The sequence below is a fragment of the Brassica napus genome, unplaced genomic scaffold, assembly GCF_020379485.1.
Source record: "Brassica napus cultivar Da-Ae unplaced genomic scaffold, Da-Ae ScsIHWf_2397;HRSCAF=3098, whole genome shotgun sequence".
NCBI lineage: Eukaryota > Viridiplantae > Streptophyta > Magnoliopsida > Brassicales > Brassicaceae > Brassica > Brassica napus.
This window is the reverse complement of record NW_026015745.1, coordinates 115,990-140,901: the sequence shown is the minus strand read 5'-3', so window position 1 is coordinate 140,901 and position 24,912 is coordinate 115,990. Positions and strand designations below refer to the sequence as shown.

General features: G+C 38.9%; 1 protein-coding gene, 3 non-coding genes and 1 pseudogene across 4 annotated transcripts; 2 read left to right on the top strand and 3 right to left on the bottom strand.

The window, feature by feature from the left end:
• The first annotated feature begins 232 nt into the window (after positions 1 to 232).
• Positions 233 to 2,238, top strand: LOC125600803 (annotated as a pseudogene).
• Positions 2,058 to 2,219, bottom strand: LOC125600824. Its single transcript, XR_007333933.1, has one exon. It is a non-coding gene; the product is annotated as a U1 spliceosomal RNA (small nuclear RNA).
• Positions 2,239 to 3,279: 1,041 nt separating the features above from the next.
• On the bottom strand, positions 3,280 to 3,441 carry LOC125600823. The gene has a single exon (XR_007333932.1). It is a non-coding gene; the product is annotated as a U1 spliceosomal RNA (small nuclear RNA).
• Positions 3,442 to 4,128: 687 nt separating this feature from the next.
• LOC125600802 (topless-related protein 3-like) lies at positions 4,129 to 11,159 on the bottom strand. The gene is made up of 25 exons (XM_048773390.1): positions 10,888 to 11,159; positions 10,116 to 10,295; positions 9,927 to 10,040; positions 9,595 to 9,753; positions 9,344 to 9,518; positions 9,114 to 9,249; positions 8,900 to 9,012; positions 8,679 to 8,814; positions 8,470 to 8,579; positions 8,233 to 8,302; positions 8,094 to 8,167; positions 7,926 to 8,021; positions 7,755 to 7,847; positions 7,519 to 7,646; positions 6,976 to 7,210; positions 6,716 to 6,886; positions 6,557 to 6,622; positions 6,237 to 6,371; positions 6,034 to 6,144; positions 5,780 to 5,959; positions 5,530 to 5,658; positions 5,325 to 5,420; positions 5,027 to 5,209; positions 4,723 to 4,886; positions 4,129 to 4,583 (listed from the first exon to the last, which is right to left on the bottom strand). Exons 1-25 carry the CDS (start codon positions 10,965 to 10,967, stop codon positions 4,382 to 4,384), a joined length of 3,336 nt encoding a protein of 1,111 aa, XP_048629347.1. The 5' UTR covers positions 10,968 to 11,159; the 3' UTR covers positions 4,129 to 4,381.
• A 5,313-nt stretch (positions 11,160 to 16,472) lies between these two features.
• LOC125600820 lies at positions 16,473 to 16,578 on the top strand. Its single transcript, XR_007333929.1, has one exon. It is a non-coding gene; the product is annotated as a small nucleolar RNA R71 (small nucleolar RNA).
• Positions 16,579 to 24,912: the final 8,334 nt, after the last annotated feature.

Genomic DNA, 24,912 nt, shown 5'->3' with positions numbered 1-24,912 from the left:
TTTATTTCTTACCAATATCATCATCTTAACAATCTTCAAACTAAGACTACATTCGAGGACCTAATACCACTGCTGAAACCTTAAGCAAATAATCAGCAAGAACACTAACTAACCAACAAACCTGAAGAGTCAATAATATGGAGACATTTGAAACTAATTACATGGATAATTATGAGTAAAGCCATTGTAGTTTGTTCATCTTTGTAACTGTTCTTGAGTTTGTTTTTTTGTGGTCGATGGCGAAGTTGGAATCTTTGATTCTTGTTTAAACGACAAGAAAATACAAAAACTTGTTCTTGGTAAAACCTTACATATCTCCAACTTTTATTACATATCTCCATGTTCCTTCTGATCCCCATTTATATTTGTCGTGTAACCACAAGAATGGGAACATTTTTAGTATCCTAATTTCTTTCTCAAGTCTATGTTTTTTTTTTGTAGTTGTGCCATGTCTGATTGTTTGCTTTTTGTTTTTGATGATGAACACAGATAACTTTTTGGGGTTTGAGGAGGCAGAGGGAGAAGATGAGTTCAGGAAAGAGTATGCTTGCCGCTTCTGCTAAGATTATTTTGATATCGTCTCTCTTTGCTGCCACATCGACGAAGATCATCCCATGGACACAATCAATGGGGTAAACACTTCTTCCATATTGTTCTGTAATATCAAAATCTAATTAATGTTTCATCACATGGTTCTTAGTAGATTAGGAAAACCACTGCTCTTTTGGTTAGTAGTTTCTCTTCTTGGACATACAATAAGAGAAGTGAAAATAGTCTACTGAAGATTTGTCGGAATTAGGATAGGACCCTTGTTTATTGCCAGTAGAAATTCTTCTTATTGTCAACAATCGGTTTTGGTGGCAAATCGGGTCTAAGCGAAATGATTTATTTTTTCAAAATTTGTCTAACCGCTCAAAAAATCGGTTTAGACATCTAATCAATAAAACACCTAATTACTGCCTAGCAATTTCTTGTAGATTAACATTATTCTCCTTGTAAGTATGCCCCGTATGTGCGGTGAAAGGGAGCTCTGATATGGTTGCTCATATAACACTTCAACATGCAAATATGTTCAAGATATCCTTTTTTCCTTCATCAATCATTTTACTTAAGTGAATCCGTCAATATATTGTTTTTCATTCATTCCTTAACTATAATATCACGTGACAACGCGGAAAAGAAAATCAACAAGAAGAGGCGGGCAACAATCCATGCTATCAATCTTGAAGAGAGAGTTTCCTGATGGAAACTTCCAGAGCTTGTTTGAAGGATCTTCACGTGTTGTTGCATCTTCTTCTTCCTCGTCCTCCAGTATAACTGCTGACCCTTTGCTGTCTTCCTTCATTTCGCCGATGGCAGATGGACTTTTCATTTCAGATTCAACTTCTGCCAAGAAGACATTGAATCAGAGTTTGCCTGAACGGTATTGCTTCATTCATCATCCTCAGATTAGTTTTTTTACATTCACTTTCTGATTGTTCTTGTCTTGACGTGGATATTACAGGAGTGTTGAGAAGAAGTCGCTTTCGGCTGAGGATCACAGAGAAAAGTTGAAACAGAGCGAGTTTGTTCAAGGGATTTTCAGCTCCATGATTTTTTATGATAATTTATAAAGGGAGAGAAAAATATAACTTATCCACGAGTATTAGATCATTCAACTCTTGGAGTTGTTTATTTTCAACAAGTGATATTGTGGGATAACCAGAATAATGTTAGCTTTGTATTGACGAGTCGAGAGATACATGAATAATGAGTATTATTTATCTTATTGAACACATATTTTCTTTAATGAACACTCTGTTGACTGTAAGAAAACAACAAAATGTATGTAATTTGATCATATATCTACATTGAGTTATGTTCTTGAGATCTCAAGTATATTTTCGGCTTACTCCAGTATTTTGCTATGGGGTTTGTATATAAGTTCTTAGTACTATAATTCATAGTGCACACCATCATATATTGAAAATAAGATATTTAGGATTTACAGCATTTTCTTTGCATGGTATTACTTCTCCCTTTTGGTTGCGACAAACATTTAAGACTAAGAGTGAATGGTAGGAGCCGCGCGAACGCAGGCCCCCTCTGCCACAAATAATGACGCAGGCTCTCCCACTTGGGGAGACCTTAAGCTAAGCGCCCCTCCTTAGTGCAATGGAGGTCACTAGCCTAGGCCACTCGTCTTCTTGATCACGAGTCGACCCCGTCCAGGTAAGTGATTTGCTTGTAAGCTTCCCTTCTGTTTTTATACTCTGGTAAGCGAGACCTTCTCTTTACGTGTAAGCGATGTGGGACTTTTACACATCTCTCATTTACGAGTTTTAAACGGCAAAATTGTTGGGTTTTTTAGAGATGGGCCGGACACGATAAGCCCAGGTTAAGTGTTTCGTCGTTGGTCGTTGGTAAAAAGCTTACATGCATAGTTGGGGAATGTGTTTACATATGCTAGCTTCAAGCCTTCAACTATTAACCAATCGTGTATAAATTAAATGTATTACTGATATACGCCAATCTACGACCAGTTACACAGAGGTAATGAATAATTTGAATATTAGAGATAGGAAAAGGACCAGTCAGTAGCACCTGCTTTACCACCAACCTTAATCCTCTCCTGAAGAAACTTCTCTAGAGAAGCAATCTCCATAATCTTGTCATCAACAGGCTTCGAACAATCAATGGCGAAGGCAACTCCTCCCTTCTTCTTCCCCTTTGGAGCTGCTGCACTTCCACGACTCATTTTCACCACTACAGTCCAAAAAACGTATGACCATTCGTAACGTTCGCAATAATTAAACGACAAATTATTATAATCTAAGCTCCTCAATTAGTTTTTTTTTTGCAGCAAAATATTACATATAATCGTTAATTCTCTTCTTCATCATTTTCAAATCTCTCGGGAGTTTCTAACAATTATACAGAACATTCAGTGGAAAGAATTATTCAAAAGTTCAAAGAGGGACGATAAGAGCTTTACCTGTTATACGAAACGAAAGAAAAAATAAATTGCGTCTAAGTCTTTTTTTTGTAGAGTTTTGAGATCGATTCAATTTGTTCGATATGGCCCACGTATTCTAATGGGCCGAAAGCCCAGATGAATCGGTTTGGTCTTCCGAGTTTAGTAGATTTATCAATGTGGGATCCTGTACGTTCGTCAACATACGTAACAATAAACTTTTCTATATATATCTGGAATATATAATTTTAGACGGAAATTCATTTTAAGTTTGAATGGTATAATTATGAAACTATTGGAAAAATATTAAACTCAAAGTTTGAATGGTAGGAGCCGCGCGAACGCAGGCTCCCTCTGCCACAAATAATGACGCAGGCTCTCCCACTTGGGGAGACCTTAGGCTAAGCGCCCCTCCTCAGTGCAATGGAGGTCACTAGCCTAGGCCACTCGTCTTCATGATCACGAGTCGACCCCGTCCAGGTAAGTGATTTGCTTGTTCGCTCCCCTTCTCTTCTTATACTCTGCTTAGCGAGTCCTTCCCTTGTAACGTAACCGATGTGGGACAATTTACACATCTCTCAGACTCTCGCAAGCTTTACACGGTAAAAAGCCTAGTTAAGTGTTTGAAGCCATTTTCTGGATACGCACCACTCGGACTTATTCCATATACAGTTTTTTGCTCATATTTTGCTTCGTGTTGTGGATCAAATGTTATGTTCAATCAACAAAACGTCACATGTTACTTTGTTTTTGTGATCTTTAATGAATTTTAGCTGATCCCAACGTTCCTAACTAACTACCTAAAGCTCTTGAGATCTGAATTTTCTTTGTTTGTAAGAATATAGGTTGCAGATTTGCTCTGAAGATTCTTGTCTTAACAGGATTTTTAAAGGAATGTTGGAAAGCAGTGTCTTTTCAGCAGAGGATAAAACAGAGAAAAGTTGAAACAGAGCCGCCGAGTTCATTCAAATGATATTCAGTTCCACTATTTCTTGATGGCGATTTATAAAGGAAAAACATGCTGGTAACTTTTGTATGAGTGTTAGATCATTCAGCGATTGATTCTCATGTAACGGAGCTGGCATGAAAATAAACAGAACAATGTTAAAGAGCTAAGTAAAGTACCAAAAATGACAGTCAGGATGAGCATTGATCGATTATTGATGGTAGGGTGGTTTCACTAAACAGTCATGGTCGTGTTGCTTATTCACTCTTGAGATTTGCTTATACAAACTTTATTTCTTACCAATGTCATTATCTTAACAATCTTCAAACTAAGACTACATTCCAAGACCTAATACCACTGCTGAAACCTTAAACAATAATCAGCAAGAACACTAACTAACCAACAAACCTGAAGAGTCAATATTATGGAGACATTTGAAACTAATTACATGGATAATTATGAGTAAAGCCATAGTAGTTTGTTCATCTTTGTAACTGTTCTTGAGTTTGGTTGTTTGTGGTGGATGGTGAAGTTTTGATGGCTTCAGAGGGTGGAACCATCCCCCACTTGCCTTCAGCCTCCGTCGGTTCTATCACCTTTACTGACCCATCATTCAAACCGACCGCAAACTGGTTTGGCTCTTGCGGGTGAGCTGCCACAACTAGAGGAGACAAGCCTTGGTTCCTGTGAAAGCAAAGAGAGTTAATATAGAGACGAGTTTATAATTGTTTGGCTTCCTTTTAAGTCTATTACGCAGATTCAAGACGGAATCTTAGATTGACTTAGAATTAAGAATCTAATGGAATGTTGGATAAGCACTTACCCTTGAGGCAAGTAGGCGGATGGAGAGATACGACATCTTAATCTAAGAGTGTCTGCGTCGAACACTCCAATGTTACCATCGCGGAAAGTGGTGTAGATCAGCTGGCTGTTGCAGGCATACACTGCTGAAGATATAGGAGCAGACAACGAGTCTTGAGGAATCCACTGAGGCATGGAAACAAGAAAACATAAATCACTAAAAAATTCAGAACAATAATTAACAACCCAGGTGTGTGTATGATCTTGCATTTCTAATTTTGGTGTTTATATATCTATGGACTTAGAGAGATGTATCTCATACGTACCTGTCGGATACATTCCATCTTGGAAGCATCAAATATAGCTAGTTGTGTCTCGTGGACTGCCAGGATACGGATCTGATCCACATGGAACTGTACACGCGTGTCTCCATTGGCGGCTTTTCCTGCTGGCATTTGTATTGCTACGGATTTTCTCTTCTCCCATGTGTCAATGCTCCAAAAGCATATCTAAGAGAAGACAACAACAAGAGTTAGCATCCCCCTGGTAGAAAATTGAGCAAGGGAACGGCATGAAATATTCCAGCAATTTTTTTCTGCAACAACAAGACGCAGCATAACGCACCTGAGCATCAGCACCAGATGAAACCAAGATATTGAGGGTCGTTGAAAATGCTAAGCCAGTGATGCGTTTCTGGTGACCCTTTAACTTTGATTTGACCTGATGAAACACAGATGCAAGAGAAGAGAGTTCGTTCATATAGTTTAGGGTAACATCTATAACTGTAAAGCTACTTAAGTGGCAAGGGTTGGTATTATCGACTACTTACCTCATCCACTCGGACATTGTAGATGTGAATCGTGGAGTCTTCCATCCCAATGGCAATGATGTTGTTGTCCTGAGGATGGAACGCCAAAAATGTTGAAGCCGGTGGAGGTTGCATGAATGTTGTCATCACCTATAAGGCCAACAGATTTTTTAAATATTAGAACCACCAAAGGAGTTATATAGTATGAACGTGAGAACATTTTCAGCTAGAGCTTGTGGTTTAAGTGGTCTACTTTCAAGTTCATATATACCTTAAAAGTCATCATGTTAAACAACGAGACTTTTCCTCCAGCAGCCGACATGACGTATGAGTCGTTCTTAGAGAGAGCAATGCACGGGTTAGACTCTTCAAGGTTTACACCAGAGACATCGTTGGCCATGAGAAGACCACTGTTTGGTTGCCATTGCTGAGGAACAACAGCAGTAGTTGCCTGCAATAAATGGTACTTAGATAAAGCCGCACACAGCATGCATTGAGCTTTCTATAACTCTCTTTTATGCTTACCTTTCCACTAGGGTTCTGCTCATTGCGAACCCACTTCCAGAGCCTCTGAATACCGTTCAAACCTAGTGCCAAGATTCCAGCGCCGGAATTAGTATACAGAAGCCGAACAACCTGCTTTGCCACGCAACAGGAGAAACATAAGCCTAAGTTGTTTTTTTTTTAAATTACAAAACAAATTTATAGTAAAAGTTAATTAGGCAAACCTTTGTGGAAGAACCGGCGGTATCGGGTAAAGTAGCCTGGCGACACTGGGCAGGGTCCATTATTTCAGCTAATTGCCAAGGTCTTGGTTTGTCAGTTGAGTCGTCTATTCTTGGCTTCGAGGGATCAACTCCATTCTTGATGATTTACCACAACAAAAAAAGATTAGCAACTATCCTTGAACATATAAGAAAACTGAAATGCTATTAGCCATGATTTTAAACAAATGTAATCCAATTTCATTTTCTAGTGAAAAATTTAGAACATAATAATAATGATTTATAAAAATGGCTAGAAACATAACATTTAATGGGTAATTTACCAGCATTGGTGAGGGTCTAACAGGAGAGCCTCGTTCAATTTTACAGCTGACAGAAGCACCAGGAACCTAACAGAATACCAAAATGTGTAAGCCGAGAGAGCTTGCTACAACAGTGGATGTTAATAAAGAGAAATATACTACAAAGTTGGGAAACATTACAGCTTTGGCTAAGGAAGAATCGACTGGATTCCTCATCGTTTCAAAAGCAGAAGCTTCCATGGCTCTCAGAGATCGGAAACCAGCTGTGTTTGCTAGGATCTTAAATCCGTTCTCTACCGTAGAAACCGCTAGAAGATTACCTTCCCTGTTAAATCTCAAGCGAGGAAGAGCCTGAAGATGAGATAAGTTAGTATCCAAATCTAAAAAGATCGCCTAAGCAACAAGCCGTGGGAGAAAAAAAAAGAATCTGTGAGACTAACCGGAAGTCCACCCTCCGCATCAGTGCTAGTCAGAACATTGATATTGTCCATATCCCAGAACTTGATTTGCCCATCTTCACCAACAGCCAGAAAGTGGTTCTTGGAGGTATCAAACTGAACCACACCAGCCAACTTTTTATGAAACCCAAGATACGTCCTTTTAATTGATCCTTCACTTTCATTCCATTCAACTAGGAAAAAGTCTCCATCTTTACTCGTTCCACAAGAGAACAATCTGAAGAAGAAAATGCACCACGATATCAGAAAGAACTAAAGCAGAGCGATGAAAAATGTATTCTGAAAACAGATAGATTTGAGTTGTTCTAAATCAGTAAACGATGCAGGACATTTGGGAGAGAGTAATGTGTATTTAGGAGGAAAACAGACTAGAAAATCAAAACGACAACTCAGTACATTCATGAATAAATAAATCTCAATGACGACTTTAAACATTTTAGGTACTAGGTATGAAGAATACAGAACGATTGTATAAGCGAGTTTGAAGGACTAGAAGATGGACTCTTTACGAAATTCAGATCGTACCTAGACCCATCAGCGCTGTAAAGCATCGTAGTACACCATTTACCAGGAGCATCATAATCAACTCTGGAACCCATATTGTCATAAAGCCAGGCCTTTATCTTCCCATCTATGGCCGTTGAAAATATGAACTGAAATCCAAATAAGAACAGAAGTCAATAGGCAGGATCTTCTAAAGGAAATATGTCATCTACTTTCATTGTTTCTTTAAGCAGATGATAGATGATAGAATGCCAAACCTGAATGTTCTCTTTGTGATGAGGACAAATGGAATAAACAGGAGTTTCATGACCTTCAAAGGTAAAATGCTTTCGACCTTGAACATCCCATACCTGTTCCACATATATCAAGTTAGACAGGTGCAGCAGTAGATATGTCTAGCGGTGAAATCCTGTGATTCATTTACTCACCTTGATTAGCTTATCATCTCCGCAAGTAACTACACCTAGCTGTCTGTTCGGAATAGCGAAAGCCAAGTCGTTCACAGCACCCATATGGGCATCGATCTGTGAGAACAAAAAGAGATATAATTACATAGCATTCCTTATCGTACGGAATATGATCTATCTTATGCTCACCTCAGCATGCTGGCGAAGATCGTTAGGTCCAGAGAAAGCATACAAGTGAACAAGATGTTTCGAATAGGCAACCCCTGCACAAGAAGAGACTGAGACAAGAGACTAACTAAAATCAAAGAATGCACGAAGGGAAGCTTACCAATGAAATTTCCATCTGGACTCCATGCAACACGGGTGACAGAAATTGGTGTTTCTTTAGCTATCAAAGCCTGAGTGAGTCCCAAAAAATGGTAAGTATAAGATTCTCGGACAACAGATAGTTTGCTGATACATTTAGTCTCCATCAACTATCAGTTCTCAAAGAAATATTTTTTTTTTAAATCAAGCCTTTTAGATCAAACACATAAACTACAAAATTCTTAGCGGTAAGACAAACCTGAAACTGATTTGTGCAGTTAGTCATATCCCATACTTTGAATGGCCTTGAAACCACCTTCTCTCGAACAGCCAGTTCCCACAATGTGATTTCTCCCGTCGCAGATCCGACTAATGGAACACAAATGGCATTCAGAATACGAAAAAATAACAGAAATATAACTTCAAATCGAGTTTAGAATTTGCATTCTAAGTTTCAAACCACCATACCAAGAAGTAACGTATTTTGCATAGGGTGAAACTCCATGCTTGTCACAGTAGACCCTTGATGCAACGCTAGAGCCACCTTTAACGGCAAGTCTTCCGGCGACCATAGAGCTTGTTGCCTAGGAGCAGGATATGTCACCTGAAAACGAATAATGCTTAGAATATTTTGAGAAAAATGCAAGAATCGTACAAAAAGCTTTCCAGAAAGAAAAAAATTATATTACCTCCTCCACAGATGGGGCAGGGCGGAGACGCTTCATTAGTTCATGATCCGGATTCTGATAATCTACTATACCTGGAGTTGCTGGTGGTGTTCTTGGTCGCTTCAAGATGGCCACTTTTTGTAAGAAAGGTAATTAGTCTTAGAAGGATGTAAAACAGGTACTTACTGATAAGTACAGAACAAAAAAAAAATGTAGAATACTGTCACAAACTAACCTTGATTCATAGGTAGAGGCATAGGCGCAGGTGTGACAACGGCAGCTTGAACAGCAGAAGCACCAGAGGCAGCAGCCATCCAACTAGCTAAAGCGCCAGCATTAGCAGCAGCAACAGCACCACCAGGAGGAAAGGGCTACATTAATACAGAATTACAGATTTACTCAAATATTAATTTTTTGTACGATTCAGAAACATGAATAAAGGAGTCAAACGTTGAGGTTTCTTACACCATGAGCTCCAAGTGGCGGAAAAGCTGTTGGCTTTGTCAAAGTTGTAACAGGCTGATTGACTGATGAAGGTGCCAGAGGACCATTGGGAACTGCGCATGTGTGGTCTGTGAATAGAGTTTTAATATCTGGGTTTGGCCTCGGATTTTTGCAAAGCTGGTGCTGCCAATTAAGACTGCAAGAGAACATGTGCACGATGAATCCAGCAACATATTCTATGGTCGTGAGGAGAAAAAGAAAAAGAAACACACCTTTGATTAATGAGAGTCCGCAGTCTCGAAGATCTTAGTGCAGGGAACGTCAATTTGTCACGAAAAAGAGGATTTGCTTCAATTAGTTTTTTAACTTCTGATAGCATTACGGTCCGAGCTGTTTTAGTGTCTCCGTATTTGGAAAGCTGGTCATTTTCCCTGCAGAATCAAATTGTTTAATATCATTAGATGTCAGATTCACATTCCTATTGATATCAGTTGAAAAAAAAGGATCTTGAACTCTACATGAACAGACACTAATCAATCACATTCTCATAGTTTCAAAAATTCATCTTCCATCACAAGAGAAATGTATAGACTAAGTATCGTACCTGAAGTTCTGTAAAGTTAAAAGCTGAGTAATCTCTTTGTAGAGATCCTCGTTAAACGTGGAGAAGACTCTCAAGTCCTGCACCAATATCTCAACTGCTTTGGCCTTGTCTTGCCTGGAGAAAAAAAGACATGGAGATGACATCACACACACACACACACACAACAAGAAATAATCAACAGGACATTACCGATCAAGGGCCTCGAGATACTTCTGCTTCCTAATTTCGAAGAAAATCTTCATGGAGTATCTGTTATCATCAACCTTGGTAAACCCAGACAAGTACTTCTCCACTTCATCCCACTCTCCAGCGAGTACTTTCTCGTCGAAATACTTTGTATTGAAGAAGAACCCTGACTCTTTCTCAAGCCTGTAAACAATAATTACAAACATATGAACAACAAACCATCAACTCAAGAAAGGCTAATTAAACAGCAAAATCATAAGAAAATTAAAACTAAATTCCACTCTACTCTGATTCAAATACAAATAATTCAAACAAGTCTAGGCGGCGCCTAAGCAGCAAATCGAGCCTAAATTAGACCTATTTTTTCAAAAAAATCGGTTTAGGCACCGCCTAAACCATAGCCTATTTAAAAAACGGTAAACCATTCCCCGGAAAGAGAATATAAAAGCTCCGGTGGCCACGCGCGTGAAAATCTTGTATGGTGCAGATTCGAATCCTGGTCCCTTAGGGATCCAACCACCCGAGCACAGACGCAGATTCGGGTCACTTAGGGCCATATAAAACGCCTAATTACCGCCTAGCAATTTCTTAAACACTGATTCAAACTACATAACCATCATCCATGTATATAACAATAACAAATGTTTTATTTAAATAATTACATAATTATATCACGAAACTGCACTTCTAATAAATCTCACAAACAGAGTAATCAAACACAGAGACGGCGAAATAATAATTTTTGAATTTTCAATTGAACTTCTTCTAGACTAACCTGTGCACAGACTCGTTGAATTTCTCTTCCTCGAGAAATTGCAGAATCAGAAACACCAGCTCTCGGCTTAACGATGACATTCTCCGAAGCTCCAAATCTCAAATCTAACGTCAAAATCACAAAATTAAACGATGAAAAATACACGATTACGTACGAATCGGAGCTCGGTACAGAGCTCCGAAGATCTACACGAGCTAGACGAAATCACGATTCGAGAATTTCTAGGGTTTTGAAGAGCTGCGTGGAGAGAAACAATGGAGAGAATAAATAAAGGAGAGAGAGAGAAACTTGACCTCGCTTTCTTGGACGCGTTCTTCTTTCGAGAGAGCAGGTCTTACCGACTTATCAGATATAAGCGGAGCAATCTTCGGTGATACGAGATTTTGCTTATAATATAGGTGGAGTAAGATATCACGTAATGAGGTGATAAGGAGGATTGGAGATTAAGTGGCGGATTCGAAAACAAAATTCAAATAGTGTGAATATGCTGTGCACACGTCCAGTCTGGTGGTCCCCACGTTTTTCTCTCTCTTGTGACGTCGCTCTCTCACCTCTTGTTGTTTGGCTTTTCTCATTTTCTCCTAATCACCCCCTTTTTTATCGCGTTATATATTAACTCCGACAACGTGTCAGTTACACGGTGGACTATTCAACATATCACAAGTCACATCAACAAATAATAATTTTTTTTTTGCAAATAATAATATTCTTACAAAAACATTTATTTTTATTTTTTTATAAACACATTGCGGACTTCACTAGAACAACAAGCGAATATAGGATGGGTATTGTTACATGGCAAGGCAGCCATAGAACCGATTGGCTCACCACTTGAGGCAGAAGCTGAAGCCTTACGTACGGCCATCTCCCACATCAAAAGACTAGGCTTCAACTCAGTAACATTTTGTGGTGACTCAATGTAAATCCTTGAGTTCTCAAAAGCATCAAGTCGGATCTCCTCAAGCTCATTGAGTTGGAGAAGTCTCTTCTCCTTGGCACTCTTGATATCAAAATTCAGCAACTTAACAGCCCACAATGCCTTGTACTCAAGCTCAACCGGTAGATGACAAGCCTTCCCATACACAAGGTTGAAAGGTGTGGTTCCTAAAGGAGTTTTGTAAGCAGTCCTATAGGCCCAAAGTGCGTCATCTAGCTTGATAGACCAATCTTTCCTTGTAGTCCCCACAGTCTTCTCTAAAATAGATTTGATTTCTCTGTTAGAGATCTCAACTTGACCACTTGTCTGAGGATGGTAGGGAGTTGCAACCTTATGCTTCACACCATTCTTCTTGAGAAGACTTTCAAACAGCTTGTTGATGAAGTGAGAGCCTCCATCACTGATGACAGCTCTTTGAACTCCAAACCTTGGAAATATGGTGCTTTTGAACATCTTTATCACCACTCTAGAATCATTGGTGGGACTTGCCACAGCTTCTACCCACTTGGAGACATAGTCAACAGCTACAAGGATGTATTTGTTGCCAAAAGATGATGGAAATGGTCCCATGAAGTCAATACCCCACACATCAAACACCTCCACTTCTAGAATTGGGTTTTGAGGCATCTCATTCCTTTTGGTGATGTTCCCTCTCCTTTGGCATGAATCACACCTAGAGACAAAGTCTTGAGTGTCTTTGAACATATGAGGCCACCAAAACCCAGCTTGTAACACCTTTGAGACAGTCTTGAAAGTGGCAAAGTGCCCTCCATAAGATGATCCATGACAGTGTGTGAGGATCCCTTCAACTTCTTCATCAGCTACTGCTCTTCTATAGAGTTGATCCCTACAAAGGATGTAGAGGTAAGGTTCATCCCAATAGTATCTCTTCACATCTTTGTAGAACTTCTTCTTGGCATATCCTTCAAGATCGAGTGGCTCTCTTCCACAGGCTAAGTAGTTCACCAAATCAGCATACCAAGGCCCCTTCTCTTCAGTTGCCTTCACCTCTTCAAGCTTCTTTCCAGTTTCACAAACTGCTACCACTGCTCCAATTGCCATGATTTGCTCTTCTGGAAGCCCTTCATCAATAGGGATCCCACTCTCAATCTTTAGTCTAGACAAGTGATCAGCTACACCATTTTCAACTCCTGGCTTGTCTCTAATTTCAAGGTCAAACTCTTGTAGCAGCAAGATCCACCTCAACAGTCTTGGTTTAGCATCCTTCTTGGCGATGAGGTGTCTCAATGCAGCATGATCAGTGTAGACTATGACCTTTGACCCAACTAAGTAGCTTCTGAACTTCTCAAAGGCATAGACAATGGCTAGCAACTCCTTCTCAGTTGTAGCATACTTCATTTGGGCTTCATCAAGAGTTTTACTTGCATAGTAGATCACATGAGTCTTCTTGTCCTTCTTTTGACCAAGAACAGCTCCCACAGCATAATCACTAGCATCACACATGATCTCAAAGGGGAGATCCCAATCTGGTGGCTGCACAATGGGGGCACTAACCAGCTTCTCCTTCAACATCTTGAAGGCTTGTAGACATTCCCAATCAAAAACGAATGCAGCCTCCTTGCATAGAAGCTTAGTCATTGGCCTTGCTATCATCGAGAAGTCTTGGATGAACCTTCTATAGAATCCGGCATGACCGAGGAAGCTTCTAATGTCTTTAACCGTCTTTGGTGCAGCTAACCCAACCATCACTTCAATCTTGGCCTTGTCTACCTCAATCCCCCTCTCTGAAATCTTGTGTCCAAGCACAATCCCTTCCTTTACCATGAAGTGACACTTCTCCCAGTTCAGCACAAGGTTGGTCTCTTCACATCTCTTGAGGACCCTGCTAAGATTTGACAAACAAGCAGAAAACGAAGATCCGTAGACAGAGAAATCATCCATAAACACCTCCACAACATCCTCTATAAGATCAGAGAAAATAGACATCATGCATCTTTGGAAAGTGGCTGGAGCATTACATAGCCCAAATGGCATCCTTCGATAAGCAAAGGTACCATAGGGGCATGTGAAAGTCGTTTTCTCTTGATCATTTGGATGTATGGGGATTTGGAAGAACCCTGAATACCCATCAAGAAAACAATAATAGGGATGATTTGCAAGTCTCTCAAGCATTTGATCAATGAATGGCAATGGAAAATGATCCTTTCTAGATGCTTTGTTAAGTTTTCGATAATCTATGCACATCCTATGTCCTGTTATTGTTCTTGTTGGTATTAGTTCATCCTTATCATTTTTAACCACAGTCATTCCTCCTTTCTTTGGAACAACATGCACAGGAGACACCCATTTGCTATCCGAAATAGGATAGATGACTCCTGCATCTAAGAGTTTTAGAATCTCTTTCTTTACAACATCCTTCAAGTTGGGGTTCAACCTTCTTTGATGTTCTATAGAAGTCATAGATTCATCCTCTAGATGTATCCTATGCATGCATAAAGAAGGTGATAACCCTTTAATATCATCTAGTGAGTAGCCTATTGCCTTTCTATACTTTCTAAGTTCATTCAAAAGTTTAGACAATTCATCTTCACTAAGCTCACTACTCACTATGACAGGGTAAGTTTCATTAGGGCCAAGGAAAGCATACCTTACACCATGGGGAAGAGGTTTAAGCTCCACTTTTGGTGCTTTGAGTTCACTCCAATCATCCTCTTGGAGGTTCTCTTGTTGAGTAGCTGAGAAAGCATGATGATCCTCATATGAAAGCTCCTCATTCTGTTCTTCATCACTAATCTCCGTGTGAGAGTCCAGCATCTTCACATAAGCATCACTTTCCTTGTTCTCGACCATTTGGACCTCTCTCTCAATTGTTAAGGCATGTTGTAGAGAGTCTTCAAGTGCCAACTCCTCTAGAAGTTCATCAGCTAAAACCTCCATCTCCTCAATGTAGAATGCTTGGCTTTGTGTAATAGGCTTCTTCATCACCTCCTTGATGTCAAAGTGAAGAATGTTTCCCTTTCCAAGGTGAAGATCAATCTTCCCTTCCTTAACATTCACAACTGCTCCTGCTGTAGCCAAGAAAGGTCTCCCCAATATCAAAGGATCTGTTGGTTCTTCATCCATCTCCAACACCACAAAGTCTGTAGGAATCTCACAATTTCCAACCATAACAGGGAGATCTTCTAGGATACCAATGGGAATCTTCACTGAGCGATCAGCTAGCACAAGAGAGAGTCTACATTTCTTGTATTGTGTAAAGCCAAGCCTTTTAGCAATGGAGAGAGGCATAAGACTCACACTTGCTCCCAAATCGCATAGACACCTCTCAAAAGCAAATTGCCCAATGGCACAAGGTAAAGTGAAGCTTCCTGGATCTTCAAGCTTCTTAGGGATGGTTAGCCTTTGGATAATAGCACTACACTCATGAGTAAGAACCACCATGCCTTCCATCTCTTTCTTTTTCTTAGTTACAGCATCCTTGAGGAACTTGCTGTATTGAGGCACTAGCATGAAGGCATCAATTATGGGCATAGTAATCTGAACTTCACTCATTTGCTTCTCAAATAAGGCCTTGTATTGCTCCAAAAGTTGTCTCTTGAATCTACCGGGAAAAGGAAGTTTTGGTTCATAGGGAGGAGGATTGAATAAAGCTCCTTTTGATGAAGTTGCAGCTTCATTCTTGTTCTCCCCCTTCTTTTCTTCTCCAATTTTACCCTTTCCTTTTGCTTCAACTATCTTCTCCAAGATCTCCTCATTGGTTTTCTCATCCATAATAACCACATCATCATCCACATTGATGACCACCTCTCCATCTTGCTTCTCATTATCCCTAATGAGAGTTCTTGGTGGTAGCTGTTTTCCACTCCTAAGGGTGATGGCTTTCATTGTTTCCTTGGGATTTTGCTCTGGCTTTCCAGGTAATGCCCCTTGTTGGCGACTTGGCTGAGAGTTCATTGAAGCAAACTGATTCTCCAAATGTCGGATCTTGTTGTTGAGCTCATTGTAGCTTCCATCAATCTTGGAGTGAATTTTCGTGAACTCATAACCCATTGTCTTCTCATTCTTGGCCTGAAAATCCAAAAGTTTCTTGAACATTGCATCCACACTTGTATCTGAAGCTGGAGCTTGTGAAGAACTTCCTTGAGCTTGAGTTGACTGATTGTTGTTATTGTTGAAACCAGGAGGGGTGTTTTGCCTAGGCTGATAGTTCCCTTGCTGAGTGTTTTGCCTCTGCTGGTATCCTCCTTGCTGGTTGTTTGAGTAGGACTTTTGCTGGTAGTTGTTGTACTGAAAGTTAGGCTCCTTCCTGTACCAAGAACCATTGTTATTGATGAAGCACAGCTCCTCTTGTCCTTCCAAACCATCAACCTCATTAATCTTGGGAGGAATCTCTTGAATAGGACCACCCACAAAGTTGACCTGCTCTTGTTTAGCTTGGTTAGAAAGAAGCAAGTCCATCTTCTCCTGCAAGGACTTGATCTCTTTCTTTGTCTGGTGATCATCATTTCTGTTGACCCTATCATGCTCCTCGCTGTAGACTGAGTCGCTCTTAGCCATGTTCTCCACCAGTTCCTCTGCTTCTTCTTCAGTCCTCCCCAAGAAGAAACCATTGCTGGCAGTATCAAGCCTGTTTCTGCACTGTGGTAAGGCTCCTCTATAGAAGGTGCTAAGCAAGCTCTCTTTGCTGAAACCATGATGAGGGCATTGAGACCAATAACCTTGAACCTCTCCCATGCTTCACTGAAGCTCTCTAGACCTTTTTGTTGAAACCCGGAGATTTCGTTCCTGATCTTAGCTGTCCTTGAAGTAGAGAAGAACTTTTCTAGGAAAGCTCTCTTGCAATCTTCCCAAGTAGTGACAGTGTCACTTGGAAGAGTCTTCTCCCATTGGTGTGCCTTGTCTCCCAAAGAGAAAGGAAATAGCTTCAGCTTGAAAGCATCTTCAGAAACACCATTTGTCTTGGACAAGCCACAGTACTGATCAAACTTGTACAAGTGATCAAAAGGGTCTTCAGCAGCAAGACCATGATACTTGTTGTTCTCTATAGTGTTGAGCAGCCCTGACTTGATCTCGAAGTTGTTGTTCTCCACAGCTGGTGCTCTGATTCCCAACCTATGACCATGAATGTGAGGTTGATCATAGGCTCCAATGGCACGAGCTTGGCGCTGTGGATGTTGTGGCTGGCGCTGTGGTCTAAAAGGATCAGCTCTTGAACCATTGCCTCCTTGGGCTTCACCATCTTGAGGCAGATTCTCCATATCAAACCCCAACCCTTGCAAGTGAGCCTGTTGCTCTACTTCTCTTCTTTGTCTTGCTATCTCCCTCTCAAGTGCTCTAATGTCTTCAACTCTTGGAACTAGTTTTGTTGGACCTCTGCTCCTTGTGTTCATACACCTGAAATGCAAAGAGAGAAGAACAAAGAGAAGCAATAACACAATTATATAAAAATTGACTTAGTCTCAAGCAAATGACTAAATCCCAATGTCACAATCAACTTAGAATTTGGCAACGGCGCCAATTTGACGATAGGAATTTCAAGGCTCCTAATCAAATGTTGTAGTATAAAGGATGTCAAACCAGTTCTAAGTGATTCTAAAGCAAAGGGAATGCAAGACCATGCTTAATCTAAGTGCTACCAGTTTTTGAGATGTTTTTAAACTAGATTACTACCTAAAATGCAATAAAGACAAAGCTTTCTTTCTTATAAGAAGGGAGAACTCATGGGCTATGGGAATCGATCTTGGGTGATCAAGATTCAACCTAAAGGTGTCAACTTTGAACCAATCTATATCTACCTTAGGCCTAGACACAATCCTAAACAAACTCTATCCCTAGATGAATGCTCATTTACCTAGATAACTCAAGCATCAAATCCCTTTGGTTGAATGTTATCTAAGTAATCATTAATCTCAAGTCTACTAGCCATCTTAACACCTTTAACAACAAATCCCTTTGGTAAAGGATGTTAAAAGCTTAGGAGAGTTGGTTCAGGCATTTCATCAAACACCTTCCGGGTATGAAATGCCTAGAGCTCAACTTTAGAGAGGCCAACTCTAAAGTTGCATTAAAAGCCCTCTACTAGCAAGGAATAAGATTGATCTACACCTAAACACCTTAGATCTAGCTTAATCACCCTTAATCTCCCTAACCCATGAATCCAAAAATGACTACTCACTACTCTCCATGATGAGCCCAAGAATCAAAGATGATTTGGTGCTAATCATGATTAGTGATCAAGATAATCAAGCAATCACAAGAGAAAGATGATCAAGATAGGATCTTTCACTAAAAGTTCTTTTGTGATTAGATAGAAAACAAGATAAGATCCTACAATTAGGTTTAGAGAGTATTTATGTGACTTCTAAAACCTAATGGGCTTAATTAATCACTTCAAAAGCCCAAATAAAACATAAGTTTTCGACATAAGATAAAACGCGGCGCGGGTGCACTAGGTCGCTCCCATAGGTCGCTCCGAAAACACATGCTTCACCTCTCCAAAACGCGCGCGGGTTGATGACGTCGCTCCAGAGGTCGCTCTGCATCCGGCGCGGGTGAGTGACGTCGCTGCCATAGGTCGCTCCGCATAATGAAAGTCGTCGACAAGAAGTTGGGCTTGGAGCGGGTGTATCACCTCGGTGCAAGACGTCGCGCCAGCCTTCGATTCTTCTGGAGCGGGTGTCGCACGTCGCTCCCGTACCCCGCTCTGGTGCTTTGCTCGCCTAAACAGCATTTTCCACTCCCTTTTTGATCCCAAATGCTTCCAAGTACCTCTAATATCTCCAATGGAAACTCCAAAACCTGATAGAGACTTATGCAGTGCAAAAAGAGACTAAAATGCATGATTCCTAATCTAGATGATCAAAACATGCAAGAAATAGAGGGTTAAAACAATGTAATTATGCAAGATATCAACTCCCCCAAACTTGTATCTTACTTGTCCTCAAGTGACTTGTAAGAACTCATAGGGAGAGAGGTTTGAAAGTGGGAACTCATAGCCAAAAGTAACACTTCCTAGCACTCAACTTAACATCCTAAAGAAACATAACAAATAGCATGAGCATTCTCCTTATTATACTCTAGCTTCTCTAGGCCTATCCATACTTTTTTTTCCTCTACTCAAGTTGCAATACTCTTTACCAACAAGTCCTTTCAATCAGCTCTCACATTGATTCACACACACACACACAAGGTGAAGTCTCACAAATGGGCACATGATCTCAATCATTTGGCTAGGCATGCAATGGTCTAATATGAATGAAGAGATGGGTTCAAATGTTTTTATTTAAGGGTGGTTATCACTCAAAACAAGGAGCTTGATCATTATGCAAAATTTATCTAAGATTAGAAGCAACTCATGCATACATAGATTCATTCTCATCATTCTACCCCATTTTGTTGTAAATGATCACAAGTTCTACCCTCTTTATCATCATCTCAAAATCAATCTAAACCCCCTCACATCACTCACCCAATGTACAACTCTCTTTTCTTTTCATTTGACCCACTCACTAGGGATTTTAATCCACTTTCCACAAGCTCTAACCTTTTTTCATTTCTTTCCCCAACTTCTTTTTGATCTTTTTTTTTTTTTTTTTTTAGGGGGAAGGTTCTTTGTTACATAATCAAGAGCTTCTTTTTTTTTTTTATATATATATCCCTAGGAGCTTTATTTTCATATCTCTCATCTTTCTCACTCTCCAAACCCAAGATATTGAAATTTAAAACACATAAACCCCTCTCACATCCCCAAATGCTAACTCATTGTGCTAGCAAGAGATGAGAATAAACCTATGTCGCCTCCAATACTCTCAAGATTTTGCACATGACAAGCTATCAAAAGAGGCCTCACTCATGCAATTAAATGTTTGGTCTCAAGGAATGGTTAGGGTTTTAGGGTAAGGAGTGCCATTTGGGTTAACAAAGATAGGTATGAAGGAATAAGATAACCCAAATGTGTGTGAGATCCATGATCAAGTATGCAAATGCCCATATGCAAGAGAAATTAAGTTCATTCAAGCCAAGTTTAGATTGGAGCTGATCTTAAGAACAATGCTAACATCAAGCAAGCAAACAAGTTTCAAGAAGAGTTTTCAAGGCTCGAAGCGTGCAAGGTTTTCAAGAGATGCTTAAGCTACTTGATATGTTTAACTAGGGTGTCATTTTGAGTTCTAGACAAGGGTTCTTTGCAAGGCATTTTAAATCATTGTTCCCAATGCAAGTGAATGCAACCTATATGCTCTAGACTCAATCTTAAAAGTGCAAGTGATGCAACTACATGTTTCTTTTTGTGTTTTTTTTTTTTATTTTTTTTTTTTTTTTTTTTATGCATATATATATGTACAATGCAATGCATGAGACTCAAATCATCAAAGAAAACATATTAAATACTTGATGCCTCCCCCAAACTTAGTTCACACAGTCTCTGTGTTAGGAAGTTGGAGGAGATACCGAAAACAATTGCGAAGAAAAACTGGTATATACAATGGAAAGTTAGTGGAGTACCTGTCTAAGCGTTCGGGAAGAAACCCGAGTCCCCATATCCGGAGTCATCAGGGAAGGTAGTGTAGTATTCTTGGGGCTCGCTGGCGACTTCCTCGTTGTCGGTTTCAGCATCGGTTGAGGCAAGGGAAGGAGACAATGATGCTTTTGAGGTGGTCATCAATGTGGATGATGATGTGGTTATTATGGATGAGAAAACCAATGAGGAGATCTTGGAGAAGATAGTTGAAGCAAAAGGAAAGGGTAAAATTGGAGAAGAAAAGAAGGGGGAGAACAAGAATGAAGCTGCAACTTCATCAAAAGGAGCTTTATTCAATCCTCCTCCCTATGAACCAAAACTTCCTTTTCCCGGTAGATTCAAGAGACAACTTTTGGAGCAATACAAGGCCTTATTTGAGAAGCAAATGAGTGAAGTTCAGATTACTATGCCCATAATTGATGCCTTCATGCTAGTGCCTCAATACAGCAAGTTCCTCAAGGATGCTGTAACTAAGAAAAAGAAAGAGATGGAAGGCATGGTGGTTCTTACTCATGAGTGTAGTGCTATTATCCAAAGGCTAACCATCCCTAAGAAGCTTGAAGATCCAGGAAGCTTCACTCTACCTTGTGCCATTGGGCAATTTGCTTTTGAGAGGTGTCTATGCGATTTGGGAGCAAGTGTGAGTCTTATGCCTCTCTCCATTGCTAAAAGGCTTGGCTTTACCCAATACAAGAAATGTAGACTCTCTCTTGTGCTAGCTGATCGCTCAGTGAAGATTCCCATTGGTATCCTAGAAGATCTCCCTGTTATGGTTGGAAATTGTGAGATTCCTACAGACTTTGTGGTGTTGGAGATGGATGAAGAACCAACAGATCCTTTGATATTGGGGAGACCTTTCTTGGCTACAGCAGGAGCAGTTGTGAATGTTAAGGAAGGGAAGATTGATCTTCACCTTGGAAAGGGAAACATTCTTCACTTTGACATCAAGGAGGTGATGAAGAAGCCTATTACACAAAGCCAAGCATTCTCCATTGGAGATATTAGAGGTACTTGGAAGCATTTGGGATCAAAAAGGGAGTGGAAAATGCTGTTTAGGCGAGCAAAGCACCAGAGCGGGGTACGGGAGCGACGTGCGACACCCGCTCCAGAAGAATCGAAGGCTGGCGCGACGTCTTGCACCGAGGTGATACACCCGCTCCAAGCCCAACTTCTTGTCGACGACTTTCATTATGCGGAGCGACCTATGGCAGCGACGTCACTCACCCGCGCCGGATGCAGAGCGACCTCTGGAGCGACGTCATCAACCCGCGCGCGTTTTGGAGAGGTGAAGCATGTGTTTTCGGAGCGACCTATGGGAGCGACCTAGTGCACCCGCGCCGCGTTTTATCTTATGTCGAAAACTTATGTTTTATTTGGGCTTTTGAAGTGATTAATTAAGCCCATTAGGTTTTAGAAGTCACATAAATACTCTCTAAACCTAATTGTAGGATCTTATCTTGTTTTCTATCTAATCACAAAAGAACTTTTAGTGAAAGATCCTATCTTGATCATCTTTCTCTTGTGATTGCTTGATTATCTTGATCACTAATCATGATTAGCACCAAATCATCTTTGATTCTTGGGCTCATCATGGAGAGTAGTGAGTAGTCATTTTTGGATTCATGGGTTAGGGAGATTAAGGGTGATTAAGCTAGATCTAAGGTGTTTAGGTGTAGATCAATCTTATTCCTTGCTAGTAGAGGGCTTTTAATGCAACTTTAGAGTTGGCCTCTCTAAAGTTGAGCTCTAGGCATTTCATACCCGGAAGGTGTTTGATGAAATGCCTGAACCAACTCTCCTAAGCTTTTAACATCCTTTACCAAAGGGATTTGTTGTTAAAGGTGTTAAGATGGCTAGTAGACTTGAGATTAATGATTACTTAGATAACATTCAACCAAAGGGATTTGATGCTTGAGTTATCTAGGTAAATGAGCATTCATCTAGGGATAGAGTTTGTTTAGGATTGTGTCTAGGCCTAAGGTAGATATAGATTGGTTCAAAGTTGACACCTTTAGGTTGAATCCTGATCACCCAAGATCGATTCCCATAGCCCATGAGTTCTCCCTTCTTATAAGAAAGAAAGCTTTGTCTTTTATTGCATTTTAGGTAGTAATCTAGTTTAAAAACATCTCAAAAACTGGTAGCACTTAGATTAAGCATGGTCTTGCATTCCCTTTGCTTTAGAATCACTTAGAACTGGTTTGACATCCTTTATACTACAACATTTGATTAGGAGCCTTGAAATTCCTATCGTCAGTGACTCAGCTCTAGCTCTACAAACAACTTCCACAATACAAAGAGCTTCTTATGATTAAAAAAAGAAAACCAATGAGTTTGTCATGCCCAACATACATGGAAGACACTGGTAATCTTACCAATGGAAGAAAAGCTAGCTTCCGCTTTCAAAAAGTCCTGATAACTTAGAGCTAGAGAAGGTAGAATGAAAAACTTAAGCTATGTGGTTAACTGGAATCTTGTATAAAACTTTTATATTATTATGAATATAAATTAATAATTAAAACCAGGGTTTCTAAAAAGTTCACGGCTGTTAGTTCCGCCACCTAGATTTGAAACCCGGCCACTGAAAAATTTACATGCGGACCCCCAACGTCCAAGACCAAAAAGACCGTTAATGGTGAGCCACATGGTGACGTCCGAGCAGCGTCCTTGCTCGCTTCGGTTTCTAGTCTGGAACACCACGGTAGAGCCAGGACACTCAGTTATCAAAAAAAAAAATGAATATAAATTAAATGGTCGACAAAAAAAAACGATACCAATGAAAACAAATTAGCTACAGGATAATGTTTTCAAACAACTTTATTCATAAGTAACTATTGATAAGTTGTATACTTTTAAGACAGTAGGATTTTCTTGATTTATTTTTTGTTCCAAAATAATAGATTTTCTAGAATTTTAAGATATTTTTAATAGTTAATATTGTTAAGTTGTACTCCCTCCGTTCCATTAAGATCGACTTTTTAGAAAAAAAAAAGTTTGTTTCACAAAGATGTATTTTTTGTGTTTTCTATGAAAAAAATTGTAAACTTCAAGAAAATTAGTTGATTTTATTGAATTACTATTGGTTAAAAGTTATTGAAAATTAAAATTACAGAAAACAATATATTTATTATGGTAGTTTAATGTGTTTTCTTAATATGTGTGAAAACACTAAAAAATCTATCTTTGTGGAATTGAGGGAGTATATTTTTAAGAAACATTAATTGAAAATATTTAAATTGGTTAAATATTATTGATTGATAATTATTGAGAAATGTATAATAAAGTAAACGATAAATTTAATTGTAAACATTCATTGCTCCCTTCATATCACTTTAAGTGGTGTTTAAGGATTTTTATTTTGTTTCATAATAAGTGATGTTATCACTATTCTAGATAAAATTTAATGTCATTTAAAATTTGTGACCAATTACAAAATATTATGTTTTTTTTCTTATTGGTTGAACTATTTTTATTTAATACGTAACTAAGATAAACTATATAAAAATTTGTATTTTCTTAATCTTTATGAAAAAACCTTAAACATCAATTAAAATGATACAAATGAAGTATATTCTTAACATGCGTGAATATTCTAAAAAAAAAACTTTATTTAGAAACGGAAAGAGTATATATTTGGTTTCAGGTATATACATTTTAGGGCATCTTCAACTTTACTATAAAATCCACTCCAAACTCCATTTTGCAGTAAAATCATCTCCAATCCCACTCCAAAACCCACTCCAAAATGGAGTAATAGATATGATTACTCCAAATATGAAGTAACTCATTACACCAAAATGGAGTTGAACTTTTTTATTTATAAAATGGTCCTCCATATTTAAATATTTTCGTTTTTAATAAAATATTATTATAAATAAATATATAAATATTATTTTACTATATATTATAAAAATTACTGTTAATATTTCTTAATTATATAAATATCCATCTAATGAACTATTTTATGCAACAAAATATATATAATATAAAACATAAAAGACCATACATATAAAAAATAAAAGATAAGCACCATACAAAAGATATATAATATTAAACATAAAAGATCATACATATGAAAATGGACTATTTTGCAAATAGTATAAATGAAAGATGATATTACTAATTTTTTAATAATACAAAACATAATATATTAAAAAATTATATTTTAGAGTAGGAAATGAAATAATACATTGGAGCAAAACTCAACTTTATTTTGAAGTTACTTTATTTTGGAGTAGAAAATGGAATAATACACTGGGGAAGAGCATTGTAAAAACCTCGTGTAGTACACGTAACATCTCTTTATCGACCAGACCTTTTAGCCAAATTTTCGTAGCTTTGGTCGTATAACACAATACATTTAGACCATTGTAGGAAAAAGACTTATAGCAAACTTGTAAACACATCTAGCGTTTTTCTTGGCTGCCTTTGATATTTCTGAGAGTTGCCGTATATGTATTGTGTTCTTCATTTTTTTTGACATCATATGTAGTGTGTTCTCTAATATGTTGAATTAGGATAAAAAGATGATGTTGTTTCCCGAAGTTAACCATATAAATTAGAATTCAGTTATATATAAGTAAGATTTTTCTTGTTGATGTATCAATTT